Source organism: Myotis nattereri, assembly GCF_964212035.1.
Source record: "Myotis nattereri genome assembly, chromosome: 14".
Lineage (NCBI taxonomy): Eukaryota > Metazoa > Chordata > Mammalia > Chiroptera > Vespertilionidae > Myotis > Myotis nattereri.
Genome location: NC_138089.1, coordinates 28,770,497 through 28,793,763, shown reverse-complemented (window position 1 = coordinate 28,793,763; position 23,267 = coordinate 28,770,497). Strand labels below are relative to the sequence as shown.

The 23,267-nt window shown below is 45.5% G+C and overlaps 1 protein-coding gene across 1 annotated transcript in view; it reads left to right on the top strand.

Annotated features, from left to right (window-relative positions):
* Positions 1-23,267, top strand: part of FGD5 (FYVE, RhoGEF and PH domain containing 5) — a 114,720-nt gene that overhangs the window by 66,912 nt on the left and 24,541 nt on the right. The window contains exons 6-10 of the mRNA XM_081105673.1: positions 14,553-14,713; positions 14,977-15,133; positions 15,741-15,828; positions 17,637-17,687; positions 18,215-18,273. Coding sequence (XP_080961799.1) covers positions 14,553-14,713; positions 14,977-15,133; positions 15,741-15,828; positions 17,637-17,687; positions 18,215-18,273 — 516 coding nt within the window. The remainder of the gene's footprint in view (positions 1-14,552; positions 14,714-14,976; positions 15,134-15,740; positions 15,829-17,636; positions 17,688-18,214; positions 18,274-23,267) is intronic.

Genomic DNA, 23,267 nt, shown 5'->3' with positions numbered 1-23,267 from the left:
CTCTCCTTTGGCCTATCTAGGAAGGCTGGCAGAAGAATTGACACTGGGGTGGACTTTGAATCAGCCCACAAGGCCAGGTTCTAATGGAGGAGGGCACGGAAGGCAGGCGGTCAGCGTGGAAACGCTCACTGGCCTGAATGTACATGATATGTCTGGAGAATGGTGCATCATCACATATGGTTAGAACATGGATACATTTGGAAGGGTAGGTTAGAGGTGGAATCAGGGGTCAGGTGATGGGTCCAAAACAATGCTCGGACCAGATTGAGAAGTGCTTACACTGTCAGGCTGACGTTTTATTTGGGCCAAGGCGTCAAAGGCCTGTTCAGAAGCCAGCCTGCCGACTAGGAGAGGTGACTGTGGCAGTTATCACCATCTGACGCCCCAGGAGAAGTTCTTACACCTCAGAGGGCCCTACGTGGTCTGGTCCTGTCTGCCTCTCCTGCACTGTCTCCAGCCACAGAGCAAATGAAGTCACGTCTCCTGGCTTTTCCACTTGCTTTTCCCTCCACTGGAATGTCCTACCCGTGATCTTCTCATAGCCAGTTCCTCCTTCTCACTCTGGTCTCAGTTCAAGTGTCACCTCCTCAAAGAAGAGGAGGTGCCCCAAAACTTAATGGCATAAAACAACCATTTTATTATACTCATAGATTTTCTGGACTTTGGACAGGACAAGGTGGGGGGGAGCATGTCTCTGCTCCACGATGTCTGGAGAAGACTTAAAGACTGGGGCTGACTCACCTGAAACCAATATAATATTTTATGACAACTATAACTGAAAAATAAATTTTAAAATAAATTAATTAAATTTTAATTTAAAAACAAAGGTCAGGGCTGACTTGATAGCTAGGGTCTGGAATCACCCAGAGGTGCCTTCACTCACATGGCTGCTGGTTGGTGCTGGCTATTGTCTTGGACCTCAGCTGGGCTGTTGGCCAGAACACTTACTTGTGACCTCTCCATGTGGTCTCTGCATGGGCAGGTTTGGGCTTCCTCACAGCATGGTGGCTGGGTTCCAAGAGTGAGTGTCCCAAGAGCGAGCCAGGAGGAAGTGCGTGGCATTTTTATGATCTAGCCTTGGGAGTTATGTCACACCACTTCCACCATACTCTCATTAGCTGAGACAGTCACAAAGGTCCACCCAAGTTCAAGAGGAGGGAATGTAGTCTCTACCACTCAGCAGGAGTATCAAGCTCACATTGCATAAAGACCATGTGAGACAGAAGATATTTCTATGGCTACTGTTGAAAATATACTATAGAAGTCTTCCCTAATAATTCTGTGTCAGTTAAAAATTGTATTTGAGTCCTGACCTGTGTGACTCAGTGGTTAGAGTGTCGGCCAACAGATCTAAGGGTCAGGGGTTTCAATTCTTAGTCAAGGGCATGTACCTGGGTTGCAGATTCGATCCCTAGTCAGGGCCTGTGGAGGAGGCAACCTATCAATGTGTCCCTCTCATGTCAATGTTTCTTTCTCTCACTCTCTCTCACTCTCTATACCTCTCCCCCTCCCTCCCACTCTCTTTCCACTCCCTCTAAATATTAATGGAAAAAATATCCTCGGGCGAGGATTAACAAAAAAATTTGTATTTGACTGCTAGTAATAAAAGCCCAATTATGATGGCTAAAATAATTTAGAGACTATTCTCCCATGTGAAATAGGTCCAGAAGTAGGAGGTCCAGGTCAAGTTTAGAAGCTCCACAAAGTCTCAGGGACTAAGGTTCCATCTATTTGCTGTATCCTTTCCATGGGTCCTCACAAGCACATAAGGCTGCTGCAGCTCTAGCCATCACATCCATGTCCCAGGCAGGAAGAAGGAGGTGGTGGGGGTGGGGGGAAGGGGATGGGGGGTAGTAAAAGCTATGCTACTTTATGAGTTAGTTCACTTGAAAAAGAATTCCCGAAAGTTTCTCTCAATGACTTCTACTTCCATTTCATTGCACACTCCTAGTTGCAAAGGAAGCCAGGTCAACTGGAAGTCAGTATGTCAAAGCTGGGTTCAGTTCAGTGGCTGTGCTTCTTGTGTGTTCATTCTGGGGCCCAGGCTGAAGGAGGAGCAGGTACCCTGGGGAGGCTCTTCCCATGGTGATGGCAGGAGAGCTAGTAGAAACACCAGAGGGCTTCTAAGATTCAGCTCAAAACTTGCTCTGTCCACATCCCACTGGCCAGAGCAAGTGCCGTGGCCAGCCCAAAGGCAAGGGACAGGGATATGCTCTCTCCCACAATGAGTCTATGGCAAGTGTGGATGCGGGGAGGGCAAAGATCTGCAACTGTACTGCCTCTTGTACACTCTCTCATGCTTCATTTTATCTTCTTCATTGCCTCTTTAACTACCTAAAATTATCTAATTTATGCATCTGTTTGCTTGTTATGTTGTGTTTTCATTTTCATTCAGTTCCAAATACTTTCTCATTTCCCTTGTGATTTCTTATTTGACTCATGGATTATTTAAAATAATGCTGTTTAATTTCCAAATATCTGTGAATTTTTTCAAATTTCCTTCTGCAGCTGATTTCTAATTCTATTGTGGTTGGAGACTGTATTTTGTGCGGTTTCAGCCCTTTTAAATTTTTTGAAATTTGAAAATTGTTTATGACCTGGCACGTCCTGGAGAATATTCCATGTGTGTACTTGAAAAATAATGTGTTTTCTGCTATGATTTTTGAATTATCCATTGCTCCCTTCAGTTTTGTCTGTTTTGCTTCATGGTTACGGGAGCTGTTTTTAGGTGCTTGTCTATGGTCTGGCTCCCTCACTGAGCTTGGAGCGTCTTGAGAGCAGAACTTGACATTCCCAGTGGATTGTGATGCTCAGTGCACCAATGGTACTCAGTAAACATCTGATGAATGAGTGAGTGTGTGGCAGGGTCAACCCTTCCAGCCGTCTTAGCATCTCTTCAGTCAAAAATATTTTCTGAGCACTTCCTGTGTGGATACAGGGTACATATGGAGGAATGATAAGGGGAGGTCCCTGCCCACCAGAAACTGATGGCCTATGAGAGAGATGGGCATGGAAAAAAGCCATATTAATCCTGTGGTGTCCAGGGGAAGCACCTGCTTTAAGTTTCTGGGGTCTGAAAAGGATTCCTGGAGGAAACATGACTAAGTTGAGATTTGAAGGCTGGGAGGAGGTAGCCAGGTGAAGGCTTGCATCTGGCAAAGGAATCAGGATGTACAAAGGCCTGGAGGCCAGTTAGAGAAGGGTGTGCTTGGGAACTGAAAGAAAGTCAGCCGTCTGCAATGTTGTGAGTGAGCGAGAGAACTGAGGCCAGCAAGGTATGGGGCAGACCCGGGAGAGCCCCATGAGGCATGTTTGGCGTTTGGGTTTTATGCCCTGAAGGCCCTGGGGAGGCTGCAGGGTGATTGCAGCAGAGGTGACAATGGACTGGAGTGTTGTAGGCAGGTTTCAGGACTCATGTGCTTGGTGACTGATGGACTGTGGGGTGCATTAGAGGGAGGGAGGGCTCCAGGCTGACCCTGGATTTCTGTCTTGCTAACTGACTAAGAAGGCAAGTGCTGGAGGGGCTCAGGTTAGGCTTGGGGAAAGATGATGAGTTCATTGTGGGTCTTGTTAAGTGTGAGAGGCTCAGGGAAGATTACCCTAGTGGTCAGCTGGGCATGGGATGTGCACTGGAAGTGATCAAATGTAGAGATGTTAACTGAAGCTCCTGGAGAAGCCCAGATTTCCCCAAGGGAGTATGTGCAGTCAGGTGAGGGCTCTCAGGTACCCTGAGGAAGAAGAAAGTGGTGCCCTGGAAGGTGTGAGCCTAGGGACTGGCAGGTTTTCATAAAGGGTCCGAAGGGACTCCGGGAGAGGTTTGGGGAGGACATAGTGCAGAAAGGCACGGGAGGCTTCTGGGTCCAACCTGTGCGCATCCCACTCACGCACCCCTGCTTTCCTCAGTGGCAGTGACCACTTGAAAGGTGTCAGGAGAGCCCAGGACAGAGACCGACTTCTCAGACTGCTCCGAGAAAGAGGAGATTCATTCAGAAGCCCTCCCTCATCACTCTGTGGGAGTTTCATTAGGCTGTGGCCTCAGTGCCAACATGACAGCCCAATGCCGGATCTAGCAGCACTGTTGTAATTTATGAGTTTGCCTACCTAAATTGGTGTGCCATCGGTGTGCTCCCCACCGCAGTCCCCTCTTCCCTCGCCCAGCGACTCCTGCTCCTCATAATGGTCAGTGTCCAGTGTCTTAGATGCTGTAGAGGAGTGGGGGGCGGTGAGCATGTGTTGATCTCTTATGTGTGCTTAGCAGTTTATATACATTATTTAATTGCACATAATTTGTGCTCAGTAAATATTTTCTCAGATGGCCGGATGGGCCCCAAACTGAACCTCAGAGAAGATCACTTACCCAAACTCACACGGCCAGTGAGAAGGGAGGCCAGGGCTGTTTGACTCCAGAACCCTGGATGTGGAACAGTCCGGTTCGGTGGTGAGGAGCCCCAGGAGGGAGGAAACCAGTGTGAGTGCAAGGAATGCAGTCAATGAAGGCTTCTTGGGAGAGGGAGTTTTGAAATGGACATGAATGGACAGAAAGTAGCAACAGACCTTCCAGAGGGTAGGAGCAACAGGAATAAGTGCACAGAGGGGTGGGGTATGGGAGTTGGGGTGGGGTATGGGGTGTACAGGAAGTGTCCAGAGAGCGGTCTTTAGAGCGAGCCTGAATGCCACGTCCTAAGGTATTTCAAAGAGAAGCGTAGGAGTTTGGGAGCCCTGAGGACTTGAGCAGAGAAGGTTGGTCTAGTAGGTTGAGTGGGAGGGAGTGATACTGGGACAAAGTTTAAGCCCCAAAATGCTTGTATTTTCATTTAGTCCAGGAAAATAAATTGCTATGTGACCCTGCAAAGTCTGTTGTGCCTTCCTCCCTCACCTTGAAGTAGCTGGTGGAACTCAGACATTTTTAGCCACAGATGCTTGTCTTCAAATAAAATTTTACTGAGAACCTGAGAAGAGTGCATGAAAGTGGAGGTGCTTTGGTTCAAAGGCATATGGAGGCCAAAGTTTGGGCTCCCTTAACCCTGGGCCTCCATGGAGCACAGTGTGAAAAATATTCATCTAAATCAATGGTTCTCAAAGTGGGTCCCCAAACCAGCAGTGTCAGCATTACCTGGGAGCTGGTGAGAAATGCATATTCTTGGGCTCCCTCACAACTGCTAAATAAAAAACTCGGGGTGTGAGGTTCAGCCCTGTGTTTTAATGACCCCCCCCCCCCCCCCGCCCAGGAGCTATGGATGGACAGTAACTTTGAGACTCACAGACAGATGATCCTATAAGGCCCCTTCAGCATGGACTCTCTGTGATTTCCTGCCCCCAGAAGCCAGCATCCGCTAGGACACTGATTCCCAATCCTGGTTGTACATGCGTACCTGGGAGCGTTAAAAACTACAGATGCTCATCCCACCCTCAGAGATTTGTACTTAATTGGTCCAGGGTGCTGCCCGGTCATCCAGAGTTGAAAAGCTCCCCAGATAATTCCAATTTGCACCTAAAACTGAGAACCTAGTGAAAAAGTACAAACATTCATTCAGCACAGTTAGAAACAAAGCCAGGTCAATGTGAGGGTAAAACCAAAGGGAATGAGACGCATTCTGCTCTCTGCTTAGTTGGAGGGACGATAACAGAAATATTCAGAGTAAGTAAACAGCCTGACAATGCAAAATTTTTCAAAGCCATTGCTTTTCAGGCTGGGATATTTATAATCCTACCAACGTGCAGTAGGTGCCCAGGAATACGCGAGGCCACAAGATAAACAGAGCACATTTCTAAGCGCTTCTGCCTTGCTCTAGATACATAATTTTAAATAAATTAAATCAGGCATGGATATATTTTGGAAAATAATGTAAAATATGCATTAACTTTTAAGCTAAAATATGAGACTTCAGAGACATTCTGAGACCAGGGTGGCTCCCTTCAGGCTGTGACCCAACATTTCCGGAGGCTATAGGCCACATGAGAGGACCTTAAACTGACTGCTGAAGTAACCTAGGAAATGACCTCATGGTGGAGGTGGCATTTGAAGCAGCTTTGAAAGATAAGCAAGATATGAATCAGATTCCAAAGGCACAGAACAAAGATAGAGGCTGGAAAAGAGGAGTCATAAAAGCAGCAGTGCTCAAAGTGTGGTTCTGGGACCAGCAACAACAGCAGCACCTGGCAACTGGGGAGATAGTAAAATTATCCAGTCCCACCTTGACCTACAGAATGGAAACTCTGGGTCCGGTGAGCAATCTGTGTACTTTGAACAAGTTCGTCAAGTGACTGTGAGGCACACTTAACTTAGAGAACCACTGGTACACAGAAATGAGCAGTCAGCTGCAGAGGTAGGCTGGACCGGCTTTTGAAGGGCCATGAACTCCAGGCCCGGGATTTCCACTTGGCCCTGAGGTCTAGACACAAATGAAGGTTTTAGAGGAGACACAAAAGCAGTGGGGAAAAGAAGTGCTTGTTCTCTCTCCCTCAGGGACCTCAGAGAACTGGTTTTTTGAACAAGTTTTACATACAGTTAAATGAACAAATCTTAAAGAGAGGGCTCCAGTTTTTAATAACTGTGTGCATTTGTAACCACCACCCTGATATAGAACATTTCCATCATGCAGAAGATGCCTCTCATGCCCCTCCTCAGTCAGTCACTCCCCAGAGGTTGCCACTATTTTGCCTCCTTCACATTCCATTGGGTTAGCCTGTTCTTGAAACTCATATGAATGGAATCATGAATTATGTATTCTTTTGTGTTTTGTGTCTGGTGTCTTTAGCTTAACTTAATGTGCAAGATTCATCCACGTTTTCATATATATATATTCTTTTGTATGGATATACCATAGTTGGTATATCTATCCTTCTGTTAATGATTATTTATTTGGGTTGTTTCTAGTCTGGGCTATTACAGGCAGATCTCAGAGATATTGCAGGTTCAGTTCTTCACTATTGCAGTAAAAGTGAGTTATAATCTTTGCTGGTGGAGGGTTTTGCCTTCCATTTGCAAAAAAAAAAAAAAAAAAATCTATAAAAGTGTATTAAAGCGAAGCACAGGTATGCCTGTATAAAGCTGTTATATCTTTTAAGGAACATATGCACTCATTTCTCCTCAGTATTTTACCTTGGAGTGGAATTGATAGGCCATAGATTTGGCTTTATTATAAACTGCCAAATAAGTTTACAAAGAGGTTGAAGAACTATATACTCCCACACTGAGGTGTGGGAATACAACTTATTCCTCAGGCTTACCAGCTTATTGGTATTGTCAGTCTTTTTACTCACAGCCATTCTGGTGATTGTGAAGTGGTTTCTCACTTTGGTTTTAATTGTCATTTCCCTGAAGATTAATGAAATTGAATATTTTTCCTTCTGTTTATTAACCATTTGGAAATCCTTATTTGAAAAGTGTCTTTTGCTTCTTTTTTAATTGGGTTGTCTGTATTTTTCTTATTGATTTGTAGGAGTTCTTTACATATCCTGGACACAAGCTCATTTTCAGACATGTGTATTGTGAATCTTCTCCCAGTCTGTGCCTTCCCTGTTCAATTTTTTAACAGCTTAATTGATATATAAATTTCATACCATCCAATTCAGCCATTTAAAGTATAAAATTCAATGGTTTTTAGTATGTTCAGAGTTGTGCAATTATCACCACAATCATTCTCATCACCCCCAAAAGAATCCCCATCCACCTGAGGTAGCACTCTCCTTCCCCCCACCCACTCCAAGCCCTGTGCATCCACCAGTCTTGTTCTGTCTCTATTAGATTGACCTATTCTGGATATTTCATATAAAGGGAATTATGTAATTTGTGGTCTTGTGTCTTTGGCTTCTTTTACCTAGCATAATGTTTTTAAGGTTCATCTATGTCATATGTAGCATCTAACAGTACTTCATTCCTTTTCAGGCTAAGTAATATTCCATTGTGTGGCCAGACCACATTTTGTTTATCTGTTCATCACTGGATAGACATTTGGGTTCTTTCCACTTTTTTATTATTTTGAGAATGCTGCTATGAACATACATGTACAAATTCTTACATGAATATATGCTTATCGTTCCCTTGGGTACATATCTAGGAGAGCAATTGCTGGATCACATGGTAACTTTTTAACCTTTTGAGGAACTGCCAGACTGTTTTCCAAGTGGCTGCACCATTTTACATTCCCACCATCGTGATGTGAGGGTCCCATTTTCTCCACTTCCTTTCAGTGCTTGTTTTTATATGTCTGTCTTTTTTAGTGGTATCTCATTGTGGTTTTAATTTTTAAATGTTCCTAATGACTAATGTTGTTGGGCATCTTTTCATGTGCTTCTTGGTCATTTGTATACTTTCTTTGGAGAAATGTCCCTTCAAATCCTTTGCCCATGTTTAATGGGTCGTCTTCTTATTATAATTCTGTATAGAAGTCACTTGTCAGATATATGATTTGCAAATATTTCCTCCCATCCTGTAGGTTGTCTTTTCACTCTCTTGATGGTGTCTTTTGAACCACAAAAGTTTTTAATTTCTAATTTCTCTGAAGCCTAATTTCTCTATTTTTCTTTTGTTGCTTGTACTTTGTTGTCACATCTAAGAAAGCGTTGCTTAGCCCCAAATCACCAATATTTACTCCCATATTTTCTTCTAAGAAGACCAAGCACCCAGCACCCCTGGGAGAGGGAGTTTAAGCTCTTCCATTTAAGTCTTTGATTTTGAGTTAATTTTTGTATATGATGTAAAGAAGGAGTCCAAGTTGATTATTTTGCATGTGCATATCCAAATAGCTCAGCACAATTTGTTAAAAAGACGATTTTTTTCCCCATTGCAATGCTTTTTGTCATCCTTGTTGATAATCACTTGATCATAATGTGAAGGTTTATTTCTGGATTCTCAATTCTATTCCATTGATCTATATGTCTGTCCTCATGCCAAGACCACACAGTCTTGATTCCTGTAGCCTTATAGCAAGCTTTGAAATCAGGAAGTGTGAGCACTCCAACTTTGTTCTTTGTCAAACTTGTTTTGGCTCTTCTGGGTCTCTTGCACGCCCATATGAATTTAGGATCAGCTTGTTAATTTCTGTTAAAAAGGCATTTGGGATTTTGATAGAGGTTGTGACGAGTCTGTATATCAAGCTGGGGAGTGTTGACCTCTTAACAATATTAAGTTGTGAACATGGGACATCTTCCTATTTACTTAGGTCTTTAATTTCTTCCAACAGTGTTTTGTTGTTTTCAGAGCACAGGTTCTATGCTTCTTTATTAAATTTATTCCTAAGCATTTTTTTTCATCTTACCACTTTTAAAATGATTTTAACCTTTTATTTAAAAATAATTTCAATTTTACAGAAAAGTAACAAGAGTAGGAGTAGTACATTGAACAATCAAATTCCCCTTTTCCATATTCATCTTTTAACATGAAGTCCAAATTATATATTTTTTGTATAGTTAGTACTATTTGTAGACATTTTTTTCATCAAAACTTTTTTCAGTGCTTTCTAAAGAGAGTGGAAGGGAGGGAGGGAGAGAGGAGAGAGAGAGAGAGAGAGAGAGAGAGAGAGAGAGAGAGAGAGAGATTGAGATTGATTCATCAATGTGAAAGAGACACATTGACCAGCCACCTCCACGCTCACTGACCCAGGCCAGGGATCAAACCTGCAACCCAGGCACATGCCCCCCACTGGGAATCGAACCCACAACCCCTCGGTGTATGGGCTGACACCCTAACCACTGAGCAACACCTTTTACATTTTAAGATGTCTGTGCATGCCCACAGATAATTGTTTTCAGGGTTTCAAAGTACCCTTCAGTGGTTGACCTGGCCAAGTGAAATTGTGTTCCCTGTGCAGCTCAGGGCTTGCCAAGGCGTTTGTGACATGGGGGGCCTTGGTTGAGGTTGGTGTGTGTTTGGCCAAATGGGATCCCAGTGAATCCACTTGACTTTTGGCAGTGACATCAGTAGTTTAACCACCTCCAAGGACATTGTGTCTACCCACTAACTGTTCAGCCCAGAGAACAGGGATGCTGTGTCACCCAGAAAACTCAATAGTGGGTTTGGAGAAGGGGAACGTATTCAGGGGACAAGGCCCCTGAATGTGGGCTCCCCTCTTCTACTGCAAGCAAGCCCATTGTTTCTGAGAGCCCTGTCTGAGCCACCAATAGAAGGAAGACTTGGCGTGGGACAATGGGAAGAGCTAGGGTTTTGGAATCAGGCTGATTTGGGCTCAATCTTGCCATCTTGGTGGCGTTGGATAAGTTGCTTAATTTCTCTGGACATAATTCCCTTACTGGGAAAATGGAAATAATAATAACGCCAAAGCGATAGGCTTCTTGTGAGGATGAAATGAGAAAAGGAATGTACAGCGTTGAGCATGCAGTGGCTCCATGGCATGTGTCCTCAGTAAATGTCAGCTGTTATTTGTTGAGCACCTTCCTTGGGCTGGGTTCTAGGGATACAGAGATAAGTACTACCCAGTCTAAGGAGAAGGAAGGCACAGAAGGAAGTATTCCTAAAACACGACAGAAGGCAGTCTGCACAAACCCTGTGAAGAAGGTATTCGTATTCCCATTTCACGAAGGGGGAAATTGAGGTTCATGGAGATGAAGGGGCTTGCCCAGGGTCACCCGTAGGGGTATATCTAGGTAGAGGAGTCGTTTGTTTTCTGAAGCCCTGTAAGGTTGCAGCAGGGACTCCACAAAGAGCTGGGGAAACAAGTATGGTGAGAGGGTGGACTGGTTCAGGAAGGCCTCAGGTTCAGAGGGGTTTGGATTGAACCCTGCAGCCATTGGGGCCAGTCAGGTCTTCCTCCTTATTGTCTCTAGTCCCTCCACTCTCTCTGTCCCCTTAGCCAGACTCTGGTCCAGTTTCGAGTCTTGAACTCTCTCCTGCTCTCCTAGAATGGCCGCCTCACTGGTCTCACTCCCATTCTGGCCATCCCCCGTTTCTCCCAACAGAGTGAACTTTCTAAGCGTCTGATCACATTGCTCCCTGCTTAGCTCTAGTCAATAGTTCCCCATCACCCTAGGATGAAAGACAAGTCCCTTGAAAAGTTTTCAGGGCCGTGTAGGATGGAACCCCTGCCTGACCCTCCAGCATCAGCATGTTCCAGTCCCGTGCACTTCTTTCAAGGCTGCACATACCCCCATACACTGCACCCAAACTGCACTCAGCTCCTCAGTTCCTCCTCCACTTCAGGGCCTTTGCGCATTGCTGCCCCCTCCACCTGGAACACCCCCCTCTTGTCCCAGTGTAGGTGTTACCTCCCTGGCAGGCCTTCCCAGAGCTAAGCCAGGTCTGCTCGTAGGGACTGCCATGGCCCCTTGCTTTTCCCCACCACAGCACATACACCCCTGCGTTGAAATGACCTCTTTACTCATTTCTTTTCCTCCAGATTACAAACTCTTTGAGGGCAGAACTGCATCTCTCCTGCTCCCACTCTCTCCCAAGGCTTGATGCAGAGCAGGCATTCAGTGTATTTGTTGAATGAGTGAGGGGATGAGGGCCGGGGATCTTCCACCACCTTCCTGCCTGGGAGATGGATGCCAGGACCCCCAGGTGCGATGGTGGGTCAGAACTACTGAGGGAGCAGAAACTCTCAGGGAGTGATGGATGGTGTGGCTGGCACTCGGCGCTTCCAGCTGATGCATGAGTTTTAAGAACGGATGTATGTGGCGATTCTGATTATGCTCCAGTTTTTTAAATGAGTCACGTTGATGATGGCCATCCTGCCCATTGGGACTGAGTCAATTTAGTGAGAATTAATTACAGACAAGAAACCAGCTTGCAGAGTAGTTAATATTGAAACTCCCTGGAGTATGATGCAAATGCAACCGTCAGTCCTGTCTTTGCTTGTCCTTCTCTCCCGCTCCCTGCCCACCCCCTTTCTGTGGTGCTCAGGGCCTGGGCATTGGGATGACTGGATTCTAATCTTGGCTTCCCCACGACTCATTCTCCTTTTCTGTTAAATAAGGGTCCGGCAATCCATCAATTAGCAAGCATTGAATCGCTCCTTCTCTGTCACATACTCTGCTGGACCTGAGAAACATCGCAGGAAACAAAACAGACATGGTCCTGCTCTGAAAATGCCATGTCTGAAATATAATCATAACTGCCTCAAGGACAGCACTTTATAGTTTTAAACATCAGGATGCACTCCCAGCACCTCATGCTATACGGTTATCCCCATGTTATAGGTGAGGAAACTGAGGCTCAGATAGGTTACAGTTTGCCCACAGTCATTCAACTACTCTTGTGCTATAGTTAGGCTTGAACCGGCCAATGAGAGAATATGTCGAAAGTCCTCTGTCAATCAGCTGCCCAAGCGAGAGGGGTTATTGTCCTCATCAGGGTGTTTTCTTTCTTTCTCGGGGATGCCAGGGCTGAGAAGACTCTGCTGGGCTGGAGGCTGGATCCTCAACATGGAGACTCACAAGGAAAGAATGGGAGGGTCCTCTTGCTCCCAGATCAACAGAGAAACCTCCCCTGCAGATTCAGAATGATCCCGTGTCCTAGAGCCATCTGTGGCCAGAAATAAGAACTAAACACCACCTCCCTACCTAGCAGCCCTCTTGTAATTCACACTTTCTCTGCCTTCTGAAACGTGCTTTCAGGAAGGGCTATGGTTGCTCAGATACAATGAGATTTATTTCTAATTATAGTTCAAGCATGTGGCTTCCACTGACGGACACACAGTCTCTTCAGCCCAGAGAATCTATCCATTAGTGACAGACTCAGCCCCAAGAGTTTCTGACCTTCGTGATGGGCCAGAGGTTCCCCAAGACCTTCGAGTTTTACCAGTTTGGGGCTGGTGAGGGCCAGCCTCAGCAGGGACCAGCTCATCCTCCCTCCTTGGGACTACAGGCTAGGGTGGGCCGCCCTCCCCTTGTCCTCCCTCGATTCCTGGCAGAGCAGGTTGCCGCAGCAGGAGGTCAGCGCAGGACAGGATGAGGTGTTCAGGAAGTGAGACCTTTGTAACCTCCACATCTGCTATCCTGTACGACAGCACAGACAGCCTCTTTATAGATGATGGAGGGGCATGGATCTCCTGCCTTTCATGTTCCCTGGCTCACTCCCTGTCAGTCCCTCCCTTCCCCCCCGCCCCCCCCCCCCCCGAGTCTCCTGCTCTCGCTCTGTCATTTCTCATTTTTTCTTTATCTCTTTCCACCTTTCCCTCTCTGTGCTCTAACCCCACCTTCTGCCCTTTCTCCTAGCCTTCTCCTGTCCCCACTAGATCCCTCTCTCTCCTGCACTCCTTTTCTGTGTGGGAGAAGACAAGGAAGACTTCTTGGAGGAAAGGCTGCCCATCCTCTCAGGCACTTTCCCCTTTTAGATCTCTACATAGAGACCTTTCTAACAATAAAGACTGTTCAGCAATGGAATTTACTGTCTTGCTCAGTAATGCGTTCCCTGTCAGGGAGGCAGTCAAAAAAGGCAGAGTGACCTGAATGTTGTAAAAGAGATTTGACCTTCCTGATTTAGGCTGGACCACATGACCCTAATACTGAGGTTTTCCCAATATGTATTGCTCCATAATTCAAGTTCATTTCAGGATATCTCCTGTATTTAAAGCTACAGACCTGAGCCTCATGCAAAAGCAGTTGTATTTAAAGATAAAATATTTTTGTTGTGAGAAAGTTTTGCATTCTTTATCATTTGAATGTTTATTAAATTTAGTTTGCTATTTAAAGTAATTAATCGTGATACAGAAATTTTAGAAAACAGAGACAAGAAGGAAAAAATTATTCCTAATTCCATACTTCTGACAACAGCCACTGTTTTCATTTCACTCCATTTCCTTTTAGCTTTTTCCTTTGTTCATTTTTTTACACAACCATGTTCGGGTGAGAAGACAGCTTTGTATCCCTTCTTGATTTCTTAGCGCCAGGACATGACTATTTCACATAGTCACCATCTGCATCATTTTTAGTGACTGCTTGATATGCCATGGAGTGGATGCCTATGACTTCTTAAGACTTTGTTGTGAAATGACAGAGTGCATGAATCTCTTCAAAGATGGCTCATTGTTAAGAAAAGCTTTATCTTTCTTCAGAGAAGGAATTACCCAACTTCTTATGCACCTTGTAAAAGAAGAGCATGCACCCAAGTTCCCACAAGGGAGGGGGTGGAATGAAACTGCTTTAAGCCCTACTCCAGTGGTTCTCAACCTTCTGGCCCTTTAAATACAGTTCCTCATGTTGTGACCCAACCATAAAGTTATTTTCATTGCTACTTCATAACTGTAATGTTGCTACTGTTATGAATCGTAATGTAAATATCTGATATGCAGGATGGTCTTAGGCAACCCCTGTGAAAGGGTCGTTTGACCACCAAAGGGGTCGCGACCCACAGGTTGAGAACCGCTGCCCTACTCTGTGCTGGGAGTCGCATTGTGTGCTCATTAGGCATCAGTTACCTGTGGTCACAGGTGTGTTGTCAGCCCTGTTTTACAGGTGAGGATGCTGGGGTCTGAGACACTGGTTTAAGGTCCCAGCTGTCTGTGTAGGCCAGGGCTCCAAAGCCGCAAGGGAACTGCCAGGGAGGACGGGCTCAGTCCTATCAACCCGTGGGTAACAGGCCTTTGGGGTTTCAGGATTTCCATGGAGCTGTTGTGAGGGCCTTGGATGGAATGGACCAAGAGGGCAAGGACACATTGGCCAGGGAGGAGCTGAGGCGAGGCCTGAGCGAACTCCCAGCCATCCTCAACCTTCATCAGGGGATCCTGGAGGAGCTGGGAGAGAGGCTGCTGCACTGGTGAGCAGTCCCCGGACTCCCGCCCCGACCTCTGTTGCTCTAGGGGGTTGGGGGGTTAAGAACCCCACCACGTGAAATGGTGTCTTCATTTGACAGATGTGGAAGTCGAGACACAAAGGTGTGTGATCATTTGCCCAAAGTCAAACAAGTGTGGGAGGGTCAAGCTGGGGTCCTCACCTGGGGTGTGACTCCAGCTCTCACGTCCAGCACTGTGCTGGTCACAAGGCTGAGTTCTCGCTGTCCTGTCCCCCTCCCGGCTGCAGGGAGGGCCAACAGAAGGTGGCCGATGTCTTCCTGGCTCGGGAACAGGAGTTTGACCACCACGCCGCTCACATCCTGCAGTTTGACAGGTATCTAAGTCTGCTCGCTGAGAACTGCCTCCATTCTCCCCGGCTGGCAGCTGCTGTCCGTGAATTTGAGGTGGGTCCCTTGGTCCTCTGAGAACCTGCTGTAAGGATACAGGGGTGGAGCTGGGAGGGTACGGCTAAAAGCAAATCAGTGGGGCTTCTAGATCAGTCTGCAGCTGGGGGACAGAGGGGTGGAGAGGGTGACCCAGCAAGAGGAAGAACCCAGAAGATCCCCTGTTGGACAATTAATGACAACTCAGTGAGCCACAGCCACAGCAAGGGTTTAAGTGGCCCTTCGTCGGTCCCAGTAGAAAAGCACAAAGTAAGGTGGAGCACAGCCATTTGAGTGACCAAGAAATGGCCACCAACTGGGGATCCAGTTACTGGGCAGAAAATGCAGTGCTTTTTTCTATTACTAACACTAGATGCACAGCTGGGACTGCAAGAGGCATATGACTGCGTGTAGCACAGAGTGCGAGCCTAAGGAATGAACTGTCGCAGTGGGGTGGTGCTCATCTGGGAGGCCTTCCTGGAGGAGGGGGAACTGGTTTAGAGATGGTAGAAGCTCAGATTGGCCAGGAAGAGGTGTGGCTAGGACAGTGCAGGTGGGATTCAGGAGCCTAGTTCCTGAAGGCCAGGGTCCCTGATGGAATTTTGTCCTCCCCGTCTCTTGGGAACAGCAGAGTCAGCAAGGAGGCGGCCAGAACGTGAAGCACAGGCTGCTGCGGGTGGTTCAGCGCCTCTTCCAGTACCAAGTGCTCCTCACAGGTGGGCCCCATGGGAGGTCAAGGTGCACTGAAACTGTGGCGAGGGAAGGCCCCTGAGGAGGGGTGGGGTGATGATGGCAAGATGTGTGATGGTAACCTCTCCTCCCACCCTGGCAGGAAGGGGTGGGGGAGGACTGCTCTCAGTTCCTGCTCCCTGCCTCTCCAGAGGGACCAGACCCTGCCACCACCTTCTCTCCAGCTGAGCTTTGGACCCGGTGCTGTCACCTTGGGAGCCGCACTTCAGAGGCCACCTCTTGTGTCTTCCTCCAACTTCTCCCATCCTAAACACAAACTCACACTTTCCCGCATTCTTCATTTCCTCCCTGTCTTAGTGGGTGGCTGGTTTCCTAAAGCGGTTCTTATCACCCAAGTCCTCCTTGTGGCTGAATCAGTGGCATTTCCCACCTGGGACCTTCTGGCTCTCTCTGTGGCTTTGTCACTGACCACATCCTGCTTCTCCAGCCTATCCATCCTGGGACCTGTGACATACTCTCTCCCCTGCCTCTTTCTGACTGCTCCATCATCTCTGATAACAACCTTTCTTCCTCCACTATCCCATAAATGTTTGTGTCTCTTGGAAGTCAGTCCTAGGTCCTCTTTCTTTCCCTCTCTACAAATTCTTCCCAGGAAATGTCATCCTCTTTCCCTTCCTCCACCTGCCAGAAACACACACACCTCTGTCCAGAGCTCCAGACCCATTTACTCAATTGCCCCTTAAGTGGACAAAGACCCCTCGCCTGGGGAGCCAACATTCTAGTGGGTGAGATAGACTCACACCTAGAAATATTCATGTACATCAAAGTAGTGACCAAGGCTGTAAGAAAAATACATGAGAGCCAGGAGACAGAATTCATTCATCTAATTCAACAAATATTTATTGGGCATCCACTGTGTCCCAGGCCCTGTGCTAAATGCTAGAGATATAGCAGTGAATTAAGCAGCCAAACTTTATAACACTGTGGAGCTTATCCTCTAGACCCGTGATTGGCAAACCACGGCTCGCGAGCCACATATGGCTCTTTGGCCCCTTCAGTGTGGCTCTTCCACAAAATACCAAGTGTGAGCGCGCACGTACAGTGCGATTGAAACTTCATGGGCCATGCGCAGAAGTTGGTATTTTGTGGAAGAGCCACACTCAAGGGGCCAAAGAGCCACATGTGGCTCGCGAGCCGTGGTTTGCTGAGCAGCACTTTGCCGACCACTGCTCTAGACCACTTTGAGGAGGTAGCATTTCAGAGATCTCAGCAGAGTGAGGACATGAGCCCTATGAAGATCTGGAAGAAGAAAGTACGAGGTAGTGGGACTACTGAGTGCAAAGGCCCTGGGATAAGAAGGAGCTTGTCATGTTCAAGAAAGAGCAAAAAGCTAGCACTGCCAGAATGAATGAGTGACTTAGAGAGGCAGCTGGAGCGAGGCCAGCCTGTGTTGAGCTTTGTGAATAAGAATGTGTTCCAACATCACCCTCTACTGTGTTGACAGTCACGTCTGTCTCCCTCAGACATGTGCTTCCTAGAGGCAGGCTCTCACCTTGCTTGTGTCTGTACCCTGAAGGCACAGCAGAAAGTCAGGCACACAGCAGTCGCTCATGAGAGAACGACTAGTCGTGGTGGCAGTGGTGCTGGTGGCAGTCCTGGAGGCCTGGTTTTGTGGTATTATCGTGGTGTGATGGGGCTAACAGGGGTGACAGGGTGGACACCCCATTCTTCAGAAACATTTCTTCCACCTCTGGAGAGAGAGGGGCTCCTGCTGTGGACAGGAGGGGCTGGCTCATCAGGGCAAAATGACTCCTGGCTCTTGTTCTGCCTGCAGACTATTTAAACAACCTTTCCCCGGACTCCGCTGAGTATGATAACACACAAGGTAAGTCCAGCATGAACCCAGAGGTGGGGACACAGTCCTGTTTTGCCCCAACTCTGGACTCTACATCAGTTCTAGGCCCGGGACATAGTCCCCTCCCCACCAGCTGGGGGTGCAGTGACATGAAGCTTCTAGGGCTTCTAACGTGACCCCCTCTTCGCCTCAACACGGGACTCCCCAGGATGGGCTCTGGTCCAGTCAGGAGGAGAAAGGGGCTAACAGACTTGGTTATGAGAGGAGGCAGTGCCACATCTAAAACACTCACCGTGTCCGTTTCCTCCCTATTCTGTGTGGCTGTCCATGTGACCTGCCAAGTGGTCAAATATTGTTACATGGCACAGCTAGGGTTGGGCCTGTGACCTCACCCAGACATGGGAAAAATTAGTGCCACCCACTTACAAGGCCCTGAAAATGCAGTGGTCTCAGGAGGTGGAGTGGGGAGGGGAGAAGACAGGCGAGAGGTGAGGATGGTGGCAACTAGACTGGCCCTCCCCAGAAGGCCCAGCTGTCTGCTCTGCTTCTCTCCTCAGGCGCACTGACCCTCATCTCCAAAGTCACAGACCACGCCAACGAGAGCATGGAACAAGGGGTAAGTCCAGCTTCGAGGCTTCTTCTGTGGGGTAGGACTCCCTCCTCCATGTCCACGTCTACTTGGAGTACAATTTATGTACTATATGTAGCATATGTTTAAAGTGTACAATTAAATAAGACTTGATGTTTGTGTGTACCTGTGAAACCATCTCCATAATTACAATGCTGAACATATCCATGGCCCCAAAAAGTTTCTTTGTATCCCTGTATCATCCTTATCCCCAACTCCCAGGCAACCACTGGTTTGCTCTCTGTCACTATAGATTAGTTTTCATTTTCTAGAATTTTATAAAATAGAATTATTCAACATGTACTCTTTTTTGTCTGCCTTCTTTCACTCCTTTATTGGATATTTGATATACAGATATTTTCTCCCAACCTGTGGCATGTCTTTTCATTCTCTTAGTAGAGTCTCTGGAAGACCAGAAGTTCTTAATTTTGATAAAAAGCCCACTTTATTATTTTAGTTTCTTTTATGGATCATGATTTTAATGTTATATCTAAGAAATCTTTGCCTCACTCAAGATTACAAAGTTTTTCTATTCTGGTTTTTATATTTTAGAAGTTTTCTAGTTTTAAATTTTACATGTAGGTCTCTTAATCCATTTTAAGTTTATATTTATGTACTAGAGGCCTGGTGCATGGATTTGTGCACTGGTGGGGTCTCTCAGCCTGGCCTGCAGGGATCGGGCTGAAATTGGCGCTCCGACATCCCCCCAGGGGTCCCGGATTGCGAGAGGGTGCAGGCCAGGCCTAGAGACCCCACCAGTGCACGAATCCATGCACTGGCCTCTAGTATGCATATAAGATCTTTGGTTAATCTCTTCCCTCCCTTCTCCCTTCCTGCTGAGATTCATCAGTCTGTTCCATGTTTCCATGCCTGTGTGTTGAGCGTCTGCCCCCTGGTGATCAGTGCGCGTCACAGCTACTGGTCGAATGGTCGCTTAGGCTTTTATATCTATAGATGGTATGAGATTTGGGTAAAATTCAAGCTTTTACATATAAGTATCTAATTGTTCCAGCACTATTTTTTTAAAATATATATTTTATTAATTTTTCACAGAGAGGAAGGGAGAGGGAAAGAGAGTCATAAACATTGATAAGAGAGAAACATCGACCAGCTGCCTCCTGCACATCCCCACTGGGGATGTGCCCGCAACCAAGGCATATGCCCTTGACCGGAATCAAACCCAGGACCCTTGAGTCCGCAGGCTGATGCTCTGTCCACTGAGCCAAACCGGCCAGGGCCCAGCACTATTTTTTTAAAAGACTGTCCTTGAACTCAAACCTGCCTTATCCCACCAGGCCAGACTTCCTTGTGCACATTGTAACCACAACCTCACACATACTCTTGTACCAACAAGCATTTGTATGCCAACATGCTCCTCACGTGATACACATAAGCTCACGTAGGGAACATTTTTTTCTGACTTCTACATTTGGGTCTTTTTTATTACCTCAGCCATGAGGTGTGTCATTCAGTGTACACATGGGGCTTGGGGTTGGCACGAATGCCCAGCTCCAGCGTTAGACAGCATTTACAGCAATGACAGCTCCTTCAAGGACTGATCAGAGGTTTGATCAGAGGATGAATGCACCTGGCCTCTAGCTGCAGTTACTCAGACCAAGCCTCAGGAGGTTCCCTAGAAGAAAACTCAGATATCTGGCCAACAAGGTCAGGCTTTTGAGACTTGAAATCAAATTGTCCATTGATTGCCTCTTCTCCACAGCATAGAAGTAAAATATCTCCCTCCAGAAGAGAGTGAGGAGACATGTACGAGTATGGACTCTACCATTTTCACCTTTTTTAAAATCCTCACCCGAGGATATTTTTTCCATTGATTTTTAGAAAAAGTGGAAGGGAGGGAGGAAAGGGTAGAGATAAATAGATAGGTAAATTATATATATACCTATCTATTTATCTATCTATATCTATATCTATATATCTATATCTATCTATCTATCTATCTATATATATATATATATATATATATATATATAGAGAGAGAGAGAGAGAGAGAGAGAGAGAATTCATGTGAGAGAGACACATCGATTGGTTGCCTCCCACATACACCCCGACTTGGGCTGAGGATCTACCCTGCAACCCAGCTATATGATCTCGACTGGGAATCAAACCGGTGACTCTTTGATGTGTAAGCTGACGTTCTAACCACCATGCCATGCCTGCCAGAGCTCACCTTCATTTTTTTTAATATACTTCATTTTTTACAAATCTTTTATTGAGGTAAAATATAGTGTGTTCCAAAAAATGTATACACACACTTTGAATAATTATAAAGGCAGTGTTTATTAAAATACATTTCATTTTCAAAATTGAGCTATCAGCTGTTAAAGTGTGTATACATTTTTTGGGACACCCTGTATACATAACAAAGATTTTGTTATCCTAACAATTTTTAACCACATAGTTCAATGGCATTAAGAACATTCACATCGCCGAAGCCGGTTTGGCTCAGTGGATAGAGCGTCAGCTTGTGGACTGAGGGGTCCCGGGTTCGATTCCGGTCAAGGGCATGTACTTGGGTTGCGGGCACATCCCCAGTGGGAGATGTGCAGGAGGCAGCTGATCGATGTTACTCTCTCATCGATGTTTCTAACTCTCTGTCTCTCTCCCTTCCTCTCTGTAAAAAATCAATAAAAATATATTTAAAAAAAAAAAAGAACATTCACATCATTGTGCAGCCGTCATCACCATCCATCTCCAGAATGTTTTCCCCCTTCTCCAAGTAAAACTCCATACATATTAAGCACTAACCTCCCATTTCCCCTCCCCTCCCCCCAGTACCTGGAAACACCATTCTACTTTCTGAATAGTCTTTACATTTTAGAAAAAGTTTAGCAGAAAATTTGAGAAGATAGTACATAGAGTTCCCATGTATTCCACACACAATTTCTCTATTATTAATATATTAATATGGTACATTTGTTATATTAAAGAACTAATATTGATAACATATTATTAACTAAGAACCATAGTTCATTCAGATTTCCTTAGTTTTTGCCTAATGTCTTGTTCCAAGTTCCCATCCAGGTTATCATTTAGTCATCTTGTCTCGTTAGTCTTCTCTTAACAGTTTCACGGACTTTCCTTACTTTTTAAAAAATATATTTTTATTGATTTCTAAGAGGAAGGGAGAGGGAGAGAGAGAGATAGAAACCTCAACAATGCAGGGCAATCATTGATTGGCTGCCTCCTGCACACTCCCAACTGGGGATCGAGCCTGCAACCTGGGCATATTTTCTTGACCAGAATCGAACCCGGGACCCTTCAGTCCACAGGCCAACGGTCTATCACTGAGCAAACTGGCTGAGCTGACTTTCCTTACTTTTGATGACCATGACAAATTTGGGAACTCCTAGTCATGTATATTGTAGGATGTCCCTCTTTTGGAATTTGTTTTTCTCATGATTAGACTGGGTTTGTGATTTGGGGGTGAGGGGGAGAATAAAACATGGAAATAAAGTATCACTTTCATCAAATCCCTATGAAGGGTACATGCTAAGCAACATGATTTATGACTTGATGTTGACATTGATCGCCTGGCTGAGGTAGTGTTTGTCAGGTTTCTCCACAGTAAAGTTATACACACATACTCACCACCGTGTCCATACTCTTTGGAAGAAAGTCACAATGAACAGCCCACATTTAAGGAATGGGAGTTATGCTCCCTCTCCTTAAGGGCAGAGTAGAGTATCTACCTCAACTGTTTGGGATTCTTCTGCATGAGAGAGTTGTCTCGTCTCCTTCATTTGTTAATGTCTTCATTATAAGCAAATAAATCATTTATAGCAGTTAGGACTCGGGTATTTGCTTCATATTTTGGGTTATAATCTCATACTGCTTTATTTATTTTACTTATCAAATTGTTCCAGTGTTGGCTATTTGGAGCCCTTTCAGTTGGTTCCTGTACCCCTTTCACGTACCCCCATGCATGTGTTTGAGTACTTTTTTTTTTTTTAGCACTTTCTTATTTTCTGGCACTACAAGATACTCCAGGATCATCTATTATATTTTCTGCCCTAGGCTTAGAATCACCCATTTCTCCAAGGCACCCTGGTTTCTTTAATGGTATTAGAAACCAAGATCTGGGCACTAGGTATGCTCATTGCTACTGGAATATTGTTTTATTTAGGTCATCTTCGCTGACAGAGCAAAGAAATATATGTGTATGTACAGTTGACACTTGAACAACATGGGGGTTAAGGGCACCAACCTCTCATGCAGTTAAAGTTCTGAGTATAATTACAGTCGGCTTTCTGCATACACAGATGCCCAACTGCACATTGACTCTTGAACAACATGGGTTTGAACTGCGTGGTTCAATGGAAAGAATTCCATATAACCATCTACATTAAGCTAAACAGAAGTTCTTACTGATGTCTTCAATTCTAATCGTTACTGCATCAGTGGATCGTTCCCTTGCTTATCTGTAAATTTCCACACAAAAGTGAAAAACCTAGTTCCCATCATTCATCATCCATTTACTTAATTGGTCAGTTTACTAATTCTTGAAAGATATTTTCTCCTGGGTATAGAAATCTGAGTGGACCATTTTTTCTTTCAGTACTTTTAAAATGCCACTCCACTGTCCTGTGGCCTGCATAGTTTCTGATATGAAATCTGCTGTAATGGTGATATTTCTCTTTCTTATGTAATGTGTTTCTTTATTCTAGCCTTCAAAATCTTCTCTTTAAATTTGACTTTTAGAAGTTTGACTATGATGTCTAAGTATGTGTGATTTTAGGAGCTTGGGTGCTTCCTAGATCAGTGATTGGTTGTAATTCACTAATACCATTTTTTAAAATTAGTTTACCTTTCACTTACAGTTGACATACACTATTATGTTTCAGGTGGTCATTCATTACTTTTGGAAATTTCTCTTGGTTGCTCTTTTTTTTTATTCCCCTCCAGCACTTTTTTTTTCTCTTTGTGTTTCAGTTTAGTTAATCTCTGCTTACCTAACTCCAAGT